This window comes from Strigops habroptila, chromosome 8, assembly GCF_004027225.2.
Source record: "Strigops habroptila isolate Jane chromosome 8, bStrHab1.2.pri, whole genome shotgun sequence".
Lineage (NCBI taxonomy): Eukaryota > Metazoa > Chordata > Aves > Psittaciformes > Psittacidae > Strigops > Strigops habroptila.
In genome coordinates this window covers 53,122,094-53,134,620 of record NC_044284.2, presented here as the reverse complement: position 1 = coordinate 53,134,620, position 12,527 = coordinate 53,122,094, and the positions used below count along the sequence as shown (strand labels likewise).

The 12,527-nt window shown below is 57.8% G+C and overlaps 1 protein-coding gene across 1 annotated transcript; it reads right to left on the bottom strand.

Annotated features, from left to right (window-relative positions):
* Positions 1–4,431: 4,431 nt before the first annotated feature.
* On the bottom strand, positions 4,432–9,556 carry TSPAN1 (tetraspanin 1). Its single transcript, XM_030494266.1, has 8 exons — positions 9,511–9,556; positions 9,312–9,376; positions 7,829–8,035; positions 7,341–7,415; positions 6,538–6,636; positions 5,978–6,115; positions 5,437–5,520; positions 4,432–5,153 (listed from the first exon to the last, which is right to left on the bottom strand). Exons 2-8 carry the CDS (start codon positions 9,366–9,368, stop codon positions 5,100–5,102), a joined length of 714 nt encoding a protein of 237 aa, XP_030350126.1. The 5' UTR covers positions 9,369–9,376; positions 9,511–9,556; the 3' UTR covers positions 4,432–5,099.
* Between the last annotated feature and the right edge of the window lie 2,971 nt (positions 9,557–12,527).

Genomic DNA, 12,527 nt, shown 5'->3' with positions numbered 1-12,527 from the left:
AAACAAAGGCAAAATAGCCTTGGCACGAAACTTGACCTTTCCAGAGCTTGGGGGAGGAGGGGAATTTTGCATAAATCCTGGCCGTGGTTATTTTTATGCATTATGCTTTTCCAGTGGGGATCTCTGTGCCGGAGGGGCAGGGAGTGCCTGTGCTCCGATGATGGGCTGCGATGTGGGAAACAAGGTCCATGCTGGCCCTTCCCATGGCACATCCATTTCCTCGTGTCCCACAGATAGAGGGAAGCACCCTCCAGCCACTGTCCTCCAGAACAACAGCCTGTGGGATGGAGCAATCTCAGTGCCTAGGGCGTGCTGGCCGCATCCCCATCGCTGTGCGGGAGGGAGGCAGTGACGCTGTGCCCAGGCCACCTCCATCCGGCTCAGGGTGCTGATCCCCAAATTTCAACACCTTCTGCATTATAAAGAGCCCTGTCACACCAAGGTGCCCAAGGGGCTCTGCCTGGCTTCTCCCCCTGGTCCTGGCTGTGCCCAGCCCATCCCTGTCGCCATTCCCTGCTGCCACCTCCTGTGCCCGCACCCAACAAAGCCCAGCAGCAAATTAATCTTCAACTGGATCCCTAGAATTGTTCCTGTGATGGTTATTACGATGGTATATAACGTGGTGCCTGCTTGGCATCAACGTTAATGATTAACACATCACGTTCAATGTCAGCTCCTGCCTGCTGCGTTTGAATAGCCCTTCGAACACCTCCTCTGATATCTCGACAAATAACCAGGACACAGAGCTGCCTAGAAAGCATCCTTGGGGCTGGGTGGGCACCCAGCATGGTTTATCTCTGGGGCAGGGAGGAGGAGGAGAAGGGAAGCCAGGGAGGAAGGCTGTGCTGGGAAAAGGGTGCAGTGCCTCCCTTCTTCCCCCCGGGCCAGCCCATGCCCTTCGAGGACGTCCTCTCCTGCCGGATCCATGAACGTCATGGCCAGGCTGTTACGGTGGGTGGGGGAAAATCCCACGCAGTGGGCACTCCTTGGGCAGCTGACGATGGATGAGTTGGCTTTTGCTTCCCATTCACTCCCTTTATCAGCACAAACCTAAAGAGCTGTGATTCCTCCTCCCTCTCATGATAACCCTGTCCCCCCACCAACACCAGTTCCCAGGAGGCAGAGGGCAGCTCGTGTCCCAAATCACTCCCTGCCAGGCAGGGGTTTGCCCATTGTGCCCCAGAACAGGCAATGCTGGTGGCAAACACACCCTGTAAATCTCCTGGGACTGTGGCTGGTGCGCGGCGTCCATCGTGGCAGAGCAATGGGTACAAAGGCACATCAAGGGGCTGCTGGGGGGAGAAAGGCAGCTCTTCATAGATCTGCCTTCCCTGTAGAGCTCCAGCTCCTCATTTTCCTCACCCTGTGCCCATGGGGATGCTGCCCACAGGAGGGTGATGGGGGATCTGGATCCACCCAGCCTCCAGCACACACACCAGCCCCTTCCTTATTGCCTCCAAGGGAGCAGCTTGTCCTTGAGCCATCCCGCTCCGCAACCATGTGGGGAAATTCCCCACATGGGCTCCGAAAGTGGCTGCTTCCAGCAGAGAGATGTTCCAAGGCTGCTGCAGGGTGGGGAATATGGTGACATTAGGCTGGTCCACCTCACATGGGAACTTGTGGGGCTGCAGCAGATGGGATAAGGCTGGAGACGCCACACTGTTCCCGTGGCTCCAGGGGTCTGCATGCACCCATTTCCCTATACAAACCAAATCCCAGATCACAGGGACCAAACACTGTCCATTTGCTGAGCCAGCCCTAAGAGTGACCCCAGCTGTGCTGCCACCCACCCCACACACAACTGGGTCTCCCTGCACCATCCTTATCCTTTCCTCAGCCAGGATAGGGGCAAACCCAACCCAGGAGAAGGGCTCATCCACCCCTGGGCTCAGCCACACTTCCCTTCCCTTCCCTCAGCCACCTTCACTCCCACCAGCTCTCCCAAACCCAGAGGGTTTCTGGCCAGGCTGGTTGTCACCCTCACAGGGGCCTATTGCCCATGGTGGAATGGGGCAAGGCACAACCCGTGGGCTGGGGTGCACAAGGGGGTGCATGGAAAGAGACAGCAGTGGCTCTGGCAGGCAGCAGGGTGCTGCTCACTTGCCTGCAGTCCCTGCTACAGGAGACTTTACCCTCCTGCTGTCCCCTCACCCTGTGTTATGGGTGGAAAAGAGTCACCGTCATCCCAGCACACACACCCTGCCATGCCGGGCACTTCAAGCCCGAAGACACCTTCATCGGGGAGCAATAAGGAAGTTTGTGTTTGCTACTGTATGCCCCTGGGAACTTTTTGGCCTCATTCTCCAATGGCACAATTATCAGCTTTTTGGGGTGCTGCAAGGCACAAGTCTAGGGGATCAAGCAAGTCTAAGGGTTACAAAGTGAAGAGATGCCTGGTGGCACCCACTTGGGGTGGTGGGCTGGGTGCATCCTGGGGCTGGTGAGGGACTAGCTGGTATGAGGTCTCCTCTGTGGATTCCAACAGGTGCTTGGACAGTGGAAAACAGAGGGAAGTGGCACAATGGGCGCACAGGGAAGGCTGCACCAGCCAGACTTACCCCCCATTGCCCCACTGCTGCCCTTTCGGCTGCCAGGGGAACCGAGAGCCGGGAAGGGTGATGGGAAGGAATTGCATCCGGGAGGAGAAACTGGTCCTTCAGGTTTCCCTAGCAGGTGGAGGGGAGGCACCAAGCTTGTGGTTGCAGCTATTTCCAGAAGTCGGTGCTGCAGAAACGGCCTGCGCTGAGCGGGGAAACCCCACGGCCAGGAAGAGGTGTAAAGCTGGGAGCGTACAACCAGCCAGGGATCACCCCGAGCCCACTGCACTCTGCTGGGGTGATGGCACAGGGTGTTTGCCAGGACCCTGCTTTGCAAGGCAGCCCCAAAAAGAAGGAGCAGAGAGGGATGAGGCCAGGCCAGATGTGCCCAGCGGTGCCTGGCTCAGAGACAACCAGCTCCTGGCCACCACAACCAGGAAGGCCACCAAGTCTGGGATGGGCTTTGGGCAGCAAAGGGCTCCTGCGTACTCAGGGAGGGAAAAGAGGAATAAAAGCCTTGGCGTCACCCATGAGGTCACTGTTTACAGTTAGAACCTGGTTTTTCACGTGTCGAGTGAGGAGGAGGAGGAAGAGAAGGCTGTTTTATGGCAGCTTCCCCGCACACCTCGCCATGGGGCAGGGCCAGAACCCATGTCCCCGGGGCTGAGTCACCCAGGTGGGGAGCAGATGCCCACACCTGTCCTGCTGCCACCCCGCTGCCCCTGACATCGCGCTGGGTGCTGGATGGTGCCATCGAGGTGCTGGACCCTGAGTGGCCGCAACCGTGCCCCGGTGCAGCCCCGTACCCTGTGCAGGAGCTGATAAGGGGGTGCTGGAGCAAGGCAGTGCATGGGGAGAATGTTTGCACACTGGACTCCTGCCCCACTGCCTATCGCCCTGTCCTTCACTGCCACCGCCCCACAGCGCTCTGCCCCACAGCCAGCAAGGTGGAGAGCCTCATGGCAGAAAGGGGGTGAAGCAGAACAGCCACCCCCAAACCACCTGCCTAGGCCTCATGGTTGAAATGAGCAAGACACCAGAGAGGGACTCTTCATCAGGGACTGTAGCAATAGGACAAGGGGTGATGGGTTTAAACGTATGGGAAAGTTCAGGTTGGATATAAGGAAGTTGTTCTTTACTGTGAGGGTGGTGAGGCACTGGCACAGGTTGCCCAGAGAAGTGGTAAATGCCCCATCCCTGGCAGTGTTCAAGGCCAGGTTGGACAGAGCCTTGCGTGACATGGCCCAGTGTGAGGTGTCCCTGCCCATGGCAGGGGGTTGGAACTAGATGATCCTAAGGTCCTTTCCAACCCAAACCATTCTCTGATTCTATGAAATGGGGAAACTGAGGCACAGCAAGGGGATGCTTAAGGTGGAGTGGTGCCAAAGGCAATGGGGGGGCAATGCTGGGGAAGAGGGTGGCTGGAAACCCGCCCATCACCCCCCATAGGGGGACTGTGGGTGCATCACAGTGGGACAACATTGGGCGATGGAGATGCTGGAAGATGGAGCTGCGGGGGGTACCACCCCATTTGGTGTTCCTGGGGCTGATGAGGACACCAGACCACCCCCCCCCCCCCCCCCCCAAGAATCAACCCTGCCTTTCAGGCCAGGCTGTTGCTCAGTCCCTGAACCCGCGTTGCTGAGCAAGCAGCGGCTGTTGCGGAGGGCAGGGCTGGTTTGCAAGGCTAATGGTAGCCCCCGCCGCTCCCTGGCTGTTGCACAAACACGGGGCTGCTGGTTTCCAAGCACCGGAGCAGGTGAAGAGGCTGCGGGCAGCGCTGTGCTGCCTGCATGGGGCTCTTGGGGTTGGGGAAGGCAAAGCAGCTCCTCACCCTGCAGTGCTCCCTAGGCACAGGCTGTTTATTGAAGCAGCATCAAGATCGGCTCCAGAATTGTATCCAAGATGAAAAATTTATTTGGTTTTCTTTACAGCATGGAGAGGGCTCAGCCATGATGTGACGGGGGGGCAGCCCCGGCCACCACAGGGACAGGGATTGACAGGGCTGTCTTCATGCCAGGGCAGGGGCACAGACCAGCCGGTGCCTCCTTTAGGTGACAACATGTGTAGGGGTAGATACATCCCCATATGAAGTGTAGTTACCACCTACAATGATTCTATGATTCAATGGAGCGATGAGGGGGCACAGAGCAGCCCCAGGGCCAGCCCCCACTTAGGGACACAGTGAGGATGGCGTGGGAAAGGCACAGCACCCGCCTGCAAGGGTTTATCAAGGCATCGCTGTGCCACTGCCAGATCAGCAGCCCTGATCAGCCCCTGCGCTGCTTTATCTCTCTCCAGCATCAACTAAACAGACCAAGCAGCTTCCCCCTCTTCAAAAACCACCCCAAATCACTATGTACAGACTCAGTGTGCCATATCAGTACAAAAATATACACAAACTCTACAGATCCCAGCTCAGTAGATCAAAACACAGCTACAAAATCACAGTGCACAGGACAGCATCAGGCCCAGGGAGCGATGGGGTCCCCCGGAGAGCACGGCACGCCACGGGAGCACCCCGGCACGGTGGGGAGGCAGATCGTCTCCTGCCTCGTGGGGTCATTTCTGGTCCAGGTGGCAGTACAGGTACATGGCAACCACCATGGCTGCAATCTGGAGTGGTGAAAAGAAAGTCAGCATCCATAAGTGCGTGCTGTCTCATCCCTCCACCCAGCATGGGTTTGGGTCACAGCCTGTAGCATCCATCCCCAGCACGCTCAAGGAGGAAGAGTTGGGTGTACCCATGGACGAAGGCTCAGTAGCCACCCTGGGGCAGATGATGGTCCATGGGGCTGCACCAGCCCCCTGCAGCCGCTCATCACCCAGGCTGGTCCCAGCTCCACTGCTCACTCACAGATACAAGGAAGAGGCAGCACAATGATGCTCAGGCACTCACCTCCAAGGCAGCGATGCCAGCTGCCACGCCACCCACCACAACTCCATGGGCCCTGATTTCTTCCAAGATCTGATCGAAACAACCCTGCAGAAGGCAAATACACAGGTAAGAGCGAGCAAGAGGTGGCGATCCCCCAACTGCTGGGGCACAGCAGCCTCAGAAAGGGAGGTACAGTTCTCCAGTATGGACATAGCGATGGTCTGGGGGCTTCAGGGGGCAACTCAGCCACTTCTCAGGCCAAACCACAGTATTGGGGGCAGAAAGGAGGGGAAGAGGCAGGGAAATCACACAAAAACCAAGAGTGGTGCCTGAATTCATGCTTGGCTCCAGGCATGCCACCCTGCCGCAGAGCTCCCCTTCGGACCAGAGCAATGGCAGCATCTTTGCTTGTCTCCACCAGGCATCTCCCAGGACTTAAGGCCCATGGGACCACCATGTCCCAAGCTGGGGCTGGAGCTACAGGACAGGTCTCCTGCCCCATGCCAAGGCACACCCCAAACCAGGCTCTGCCAGAAGAGAAGAGCTGCTGGTGCATCCATACCGTGACATTGCTTTTTGCAGCAGCCGCGTAGGTGCAGGTCTGTGTGTCATTACAGCAGGGCTCCGGGTAGGTTCCATGTGTGTTATACCAGACGGAGTCGTTGAAATCTGTGTAGTTACTCAGGCCACAGCAATGGACCTAAGAAGGAGAGAGAGGAAAGGATGGGGAGAGCATCCTGCAGGTCTCCCTCCTGGTGTCCAGGTCTGGACACCACTGCCCCATGGAGGGGGTTACCCAGCTCAACCCTGGTGTTCAATGGCCTTCTTGGGACCAGGATTTTGCCCACACTCCAGCATGTACAGCTCTCCCCTCAGCCATGGGACCACTAGATCCCAAGCGGGCAGGTCCCAGGCAAAGGGCCCAGGTCCCAGGCAAAGGACCCAGGTGGCAGATCCCAGAGAAGCTGATGGGAGGTGACAGCTCAGCACATCCAGGTTCATGATGGTGTCCCCATTCCCATCCCAGAATGGGAATTGCCCATCCCAAAACCCAGGTTTGCACCACCAAGCCATGCTGGGAGCATCCTGACCCAGAGATGGGGGCCCCAGCGCTCAGCGCACCTCCGTCATGGTGAGATTCCAAATGTGTGTGAAGCTCTCATCCACCCCATACTTTTGCTTCAGGAGAGGGGTCACCACAGCTGTCAGCAGCGCCTCTGCCTGGAAGAAGAGGCAGAGAAACACCATCAGAGAAGGTTCTGGGGAGCATCACAGAGCTAAGATCCCCCATATTGGTCTCAGCCTATGGGGAGGAGACCAACCAGGCCCAGCACGGCCAGGAGCACGTCACATCACATCCCTTTGGCCTGAGGACAGCTTGGCCCCTTCCCCACTAACCAGTATTTTATGGCACTTATGACCAGTGAGTCATCTGATAAGCAGCACAACTGAGGGAGCCAGGAATGATGTTTGCTCTGCGGTTGACTTCTCCAGTGCCCAATGAGGCAGTCACCTTTCTCCCCAGCTGGTTTCTCAGGTGTCTAATAAGGGGGTGAGTTTGAGCATGAAGCATTAGGGACTTCCTCTCCAAAGTGGCTCCTACCATCAGAGGTGGAGAGGTGTCAAGGCTGGTACTAGCTTAAGGCATTTGAAAGAAAGAGGAGGGCAAAACTCGGACCATAACCCTCATTTCTTTAGGGCAATGGGAATCCCTGTTTCCACCACCTTCGCCCCAGCCAGGCTGTCCCACCTTGCCCACATAGCTGGTGCCAACAGGGTCCAGCATCCCTTCCTCCAGCAGCAGTGCCCACCTCTCAGCTTCTCCATCCATGGGCAGCACCACCAGACCCAGTGCCTCCTGTTTCCCCAAGGGATAGGAATGGGTCCCAGATCAGCCCAATCCAAGCCTCAGATATGTTACTTACAACGCCTGTGTAGACCAGAGCCACCACGGCAACAGCAACTTCAGCAATGAAGATGATCAGCACCACTGTGAAGAACTAGAATACAGCAAGGAGAAGGAGGTCAGAGCAACAGCCAGAGACCACTGTCCCCCCAGGCTTCCCAAGGGCCACAGGACACTACCTCAGGGCTTAAGCCCTGTCTCATTGCCTTCAGCTCTGCCCCAGGGCAGGAGCAGCACAACCTTGGGATACTCCAGCCTTCTGCATGGGGCTGATCTCTCTGGACATACTCCAAAAGAGACCTCTGCTCAGCACCAGCTTCTGCTTCCTTTCACCCTTACCCAGGGCAGACTTTAGGTCCAGCACTGCCTTTCCAAAGGCCACCCAGCCTCCTGCCACATGGGAACATCCAAGGAGCACATCTCCATGGAAAAATCTGCCCCTCAGATCTCCCCCATCAGAGGACAAGCTCAAATGAGACTTGATAAGGAGACAAGTCAGGTCCATACCATCATCAGGAGACATTTGCTCTCCTTCTGTGCGCCGTAGCACCCGAGGAAGCCAATCACCAGCAGGATGGCACCGACGACAATGAGGAAGTAGCCCACATTCACAATCTGCAGGATGCTGGAGGAGATTGTCCCAAATATATCCAGGAACGACTGTCCATCCACTGTGACCCAGATGCCAACTCCCAGGAGGGTCCCACCAGCAAGCTGGGAGGAGAAAGACAATGTCAGCTCCCAGGCAGGCAGAGATGTGTGATTTGGGGAAGGTCCTGGCACAGGCAGAGATGTGTGATTTGGGGAAGGTCCTGGCACAGGTATTTCTCCCCTTTGCAAGTTTTTGCTGTACCAAAGCAATACTTTGTGGCCACAGAGGGCAGCTTGGGGTGTTGCTGCCACACACTTGGGGTGGCCGGATGGATCAGGATCCCGAAACACACCCCACAACAAGCACATTCCCAGCTGTGGTGTCACAGTTCCCCCTATTCAGGGCAGCCAAGCCAGTAGCGTCACCGGCCACCCTCTAGCCCCAGAGGGACCCACATTTCCAGCTCAGATGCTGGCCAGCATCATACTGCCATGAATTCCTCCATCCAGCGAAGCTGCCCACTTACATGGGGGAGCGGCTGAGCAAGTGTGAGCCCCGGAGGATCACATACCCCTGGCAAGGTCAGGTCAGGGCTGCTTCCAGCCTGCCCCAGCCCTGCCCTCCACCCGCTCCACCTTCCCCAAGTCCTGGCAGGAGCGTTAAGGCAGCAATGCTTCACCAGGGCAAGCCTGGAGGCTCTGCAATCCCCCTTCCTAAGGCTTTATCCTACCACAGCCCCTTCCAGCTGGCTCCATTGCTCTTGCAGAGCCAGGGTAGCTCTTGGAGCCCCACTACCTTTTAGCCCTGGGTGGGAGCAGAGGCTATATGTGCTCTGGAAACTCTCAATATCCCGACACTGGAAAGGAGTTGGGATATTTGGAGACCTCCAGCATTGCTGGTCAGTGTAACACACATGGGCTGCTCCCCTACAGGCAGCGCCCCAGCAAATCTCCCTGCTCTGGGGCACACTGCACCCCTCGCCAGAGCTTCAGCACAAGGAAGGACATGGGTGGCTGATGCAACAGCCACTATCCCCTGAGCCCAGCATGGTCCCCTGGGCTTTGGCCAGCACTGGACACACCACTGGAGCAAGACCCCTGCAAGCCCAAGGGCTTTAGTCCCCAGCTCGGGGCCAGAGCCCAGATCTCTCACCCCGCCAGGGTCCCAGGAGGACAAGTCCTACAGGGACCCACATCCCCTGCTCTGTTTCCCACAGGAGGGGACATGGAGGGGCAGGAGAGCTCACAGGGGATGGCTTTCCCCACCCCACACCGGGTTCAGGGTTCTCTCTAGGATCTGCTCTCGCAGTCCCCAGCCCTTCATCCCAGTTTCCCGGGGGGAGGAAGCCGCCAGGCTCGGGTCCCCCCGCGGCAGAGACATCAGCTGAGTCGCACTTACGAATATGATCAGGTTGAAGAGGACCATCATGACCTTGATAAAAGTGAAGCACCCCATCTTTGCACCTGCGGAGAGCAGAGAGGTGATCAGGGGTGATCCCCAACCACAGCACAGCTCAGCCCCCCTCCGAGCGAGTCCCCCCAGGGGCAGAGGAGGGGGATCCCCGGGGTGCACTCCCCAGTGGCCGAGCCGAGCTTACCTGAACGCAGACCGGTCCTAGCGCCCCGTCCCGACCGCACCGACGCCTTTTAAGCGGGCGCGGCCTCGGGGCCGCCTCCGCCGCTGGAGCCCCCCCGCCCCGTCCAGCCCGGCCCCGACGGGACCACCCCCTGGAGGGAGGGAGGAGTAGAGGGGATGAAGCCACGCGTGTCGCTGGGTACCTGGTGGCCTGCTGCCCTCTGCCGCCGGAGCGGCCCGGCCCGGGGGATGCAGGTAGAGAGGCTGGATGCTGCTCCGCGCCCATCACCGCGGCCTCTCGGCGGTAGGGTTGGGGATATGATGTCCCCGTCTCACTGCTGCTGTGCGCTGACAGCCCTCGAGGACACGTACCCCTGCCTGTGTCTTCACTGAGACCCAACCTGTCAGTCCCGTGACCCTTGGGATGGGGCTGTAGCCCCCTTCCAGTGCCTAAGGGGGCTTCAAGAAAGCTGGAGAGGGACTTTTTACAAGGGCGTGTAGTGACAGGACAAAGAAGAAAGGCTTTAAACTGAAAGAGGGGACATTTAGATTGGATGTTAGAAAGAAATTCTTCACTATGAGAGTGCTGAGGCACTGGCACAGGGTGCCCAGAGAAGCTGTGGCTGCCCCATCCCTGGGAGTGTTTAAGGCCAGGTTGGACACAGGGGCTTGGAGCAACCTGCTCTAGTGGAAAGTGTCCCTGCCCATGCCAGGGGGTTGGAACTGGGTGAGCTTTAAGGTCCCTTCCAACCCAGACCATTCTGTGATTCTATGACTCTGGGGGGGGGGCTTATGCCCATGGCAGATGCTGCAGCCATGGTGGGGGTACCACTCCACTGCCCTCCTCCACAGGCGCTCAGCAGCAGGGCTTGGGATATTCCTGCCATGGACAGCTGTCCCCTCCTGCAGGACCATGGCTGTGTCACCCCATCTTTCCATGGGCTGATGCTGCGGGCGCGCTTCTGGACCCATCACTCCGGGCTGCTCAGGCAGGGATCTCCAAAACCCCAACCTCCAGCCCCCTGGGCTAAACCAGGAGCAGCAGAGAAGGGCACAGAGCCAGTTCACAAAGGAAAAGCCAAAGTTGTAGGGGCCATCACAAACTGTTGCACAGGGAGGCAGATTTTCGCTGGCGGGGACACAGCAGGGTGACAGCAGGAGAGGACAGTGACAGCCATAACAGATGCCAGCGCTGGAGCAGGTCAGCAGAGACCTGCCATTGCCTAAGGGCTGCCAAAAGTGATTCTCTTTGGAAAGACGCTTTGAAACAGGGCTGGTTAAGCAGGGCTGCAACAGAGAGCCAAGCAGGGGTGCTGCATCCCCAGGCCTGACCATGGCAGTGGTTCTTGCCCATCCAGTGTGCCTTTGGGCAGGAGCTCATGTTGGTCCCCTCCCTGGCACCCACAGTGTGTCCCTTCAGCTTGTCATCAAACCAAGGAGTGATGCAGGAGGGTGGAGAGCCCTCATCCTGCAACAGCAGCCAGCAAGCACAGGGTCTGGATGCTCAGCACACTCCACCCTGCACCCAGTTCCCCCGAAACCCCACAGCAAATTCCCTGCCTGGCCATAATAATACATTTCAGCTGGATGAAGTCAGCCCCATTGGGCTCCAGCCAAAGCCCAGTGGTATTTGGGGAAGCCTTCAACCTTCCCAGGCACCCTGGGTATTAGTGCAACTTGTGCTGGAGCCGGGGGCTTTAACCCTTTCCCCCTCAACCCTTCCCTGCAGTAGCTGTCCATCCACTGCTGCCATGAAGCTGCTCAGAGTGAGCGGCTCAGCCTTTATCCCTCTCCCAAAAAGGGCTGTTATGCCCCCATGCAAAAGAAGACCCCCATCATATTGACCCTCTCCCAAAACCTGTCCCATCCCAGCCTGCACGCAATCCCCCATCTCAAAAATATTTTTGGGCAAATATGTAAGTAGTAACTTCCATTCCTAATCACTCCCAGCCAGGAGGAAACTCAAAGGACAAGCTATGGGCTGCTCCACTCACCTCTCCAGCACTCAGCACCGCAGCCTGGGGTTTGGCTGCTCCCCAGCATCATCCATTTGAGCCCCATTAGGGAGCCAGGGCTGGATTTTCTGGCTCTCCGGGAAGGCTTGGCCTGACCACAGCAGGACGAGGCCGGTGACATTCCCATGTTCCTCCTGTCCAGCAGGGCCACACTGCCTCCCCATTGTCTCCATCCCTGCACACAGCCTGGCTGGACCCTGAGCATCCCCTTCCCCACAGCACAGGGACGCTTCTCACCCAGGCATGGGTAGCACGGCTCCTCCCCAGCAGCCTGGCTCTGGGAGGCTGAGAGCAGGAAAGTGGCTGCAAGTGGTCACCCCAAAGTCCTCTGTCCCCATCCCAGCTGCTAACCCATGCTGGGCACATGTCCAGTGTCAGGATCTGCACCGAGCACCCCTCCCCGGGTTTTTCTTCATGGAAAAGCTGCCATCTCTGCTCCCTGACTCATGTCTCTTCCAGCTTCCCTGGGAAGGACTGGGCAGTGGGACCACACTGATTTCCTTGTGCTGCAGCTCCCATATTGGGGGCATCCTCCCCATTTCCGTGGCTACGTGCAAAACCACAACCTGAGTCCAAAACACAGGATTTGACCCATCTAGTGCCATGATCTGTGCCGCGTGGGGCACAGGGTTGTAAATACAGGGGTGATAAATGGGAGCTGCAAGTATGTCTCAGTGGTGCATCCCACAGTGTGAGTCCCTCAGGGCACAGATCCAGCCCTGTGCCTTACATAGCTGATTTTAATCACGGTGCTGTTTCTAGCTATGTGTTCATAATGCAATTACAGAGGGGCTCAATGACATCTCCCTGCCTGTGTATGGGGCTGAACTTCTTCCCATGCATGTACCCCCTGCGGCGAGTCCCCCGATGCCTGCCCCGCCGCTGTCCGCCTGCCCGCACCCCTCCACATAACATCTCCTTGTTTCTCACATGTGTTCAGGCCAGAAAATCCCTCCCAAATTCATTAGCAAGGTCCATGCCGAGGCAACAGCTGCTGTAAAGCCAAGTGGGGAGGGTTTGGGGA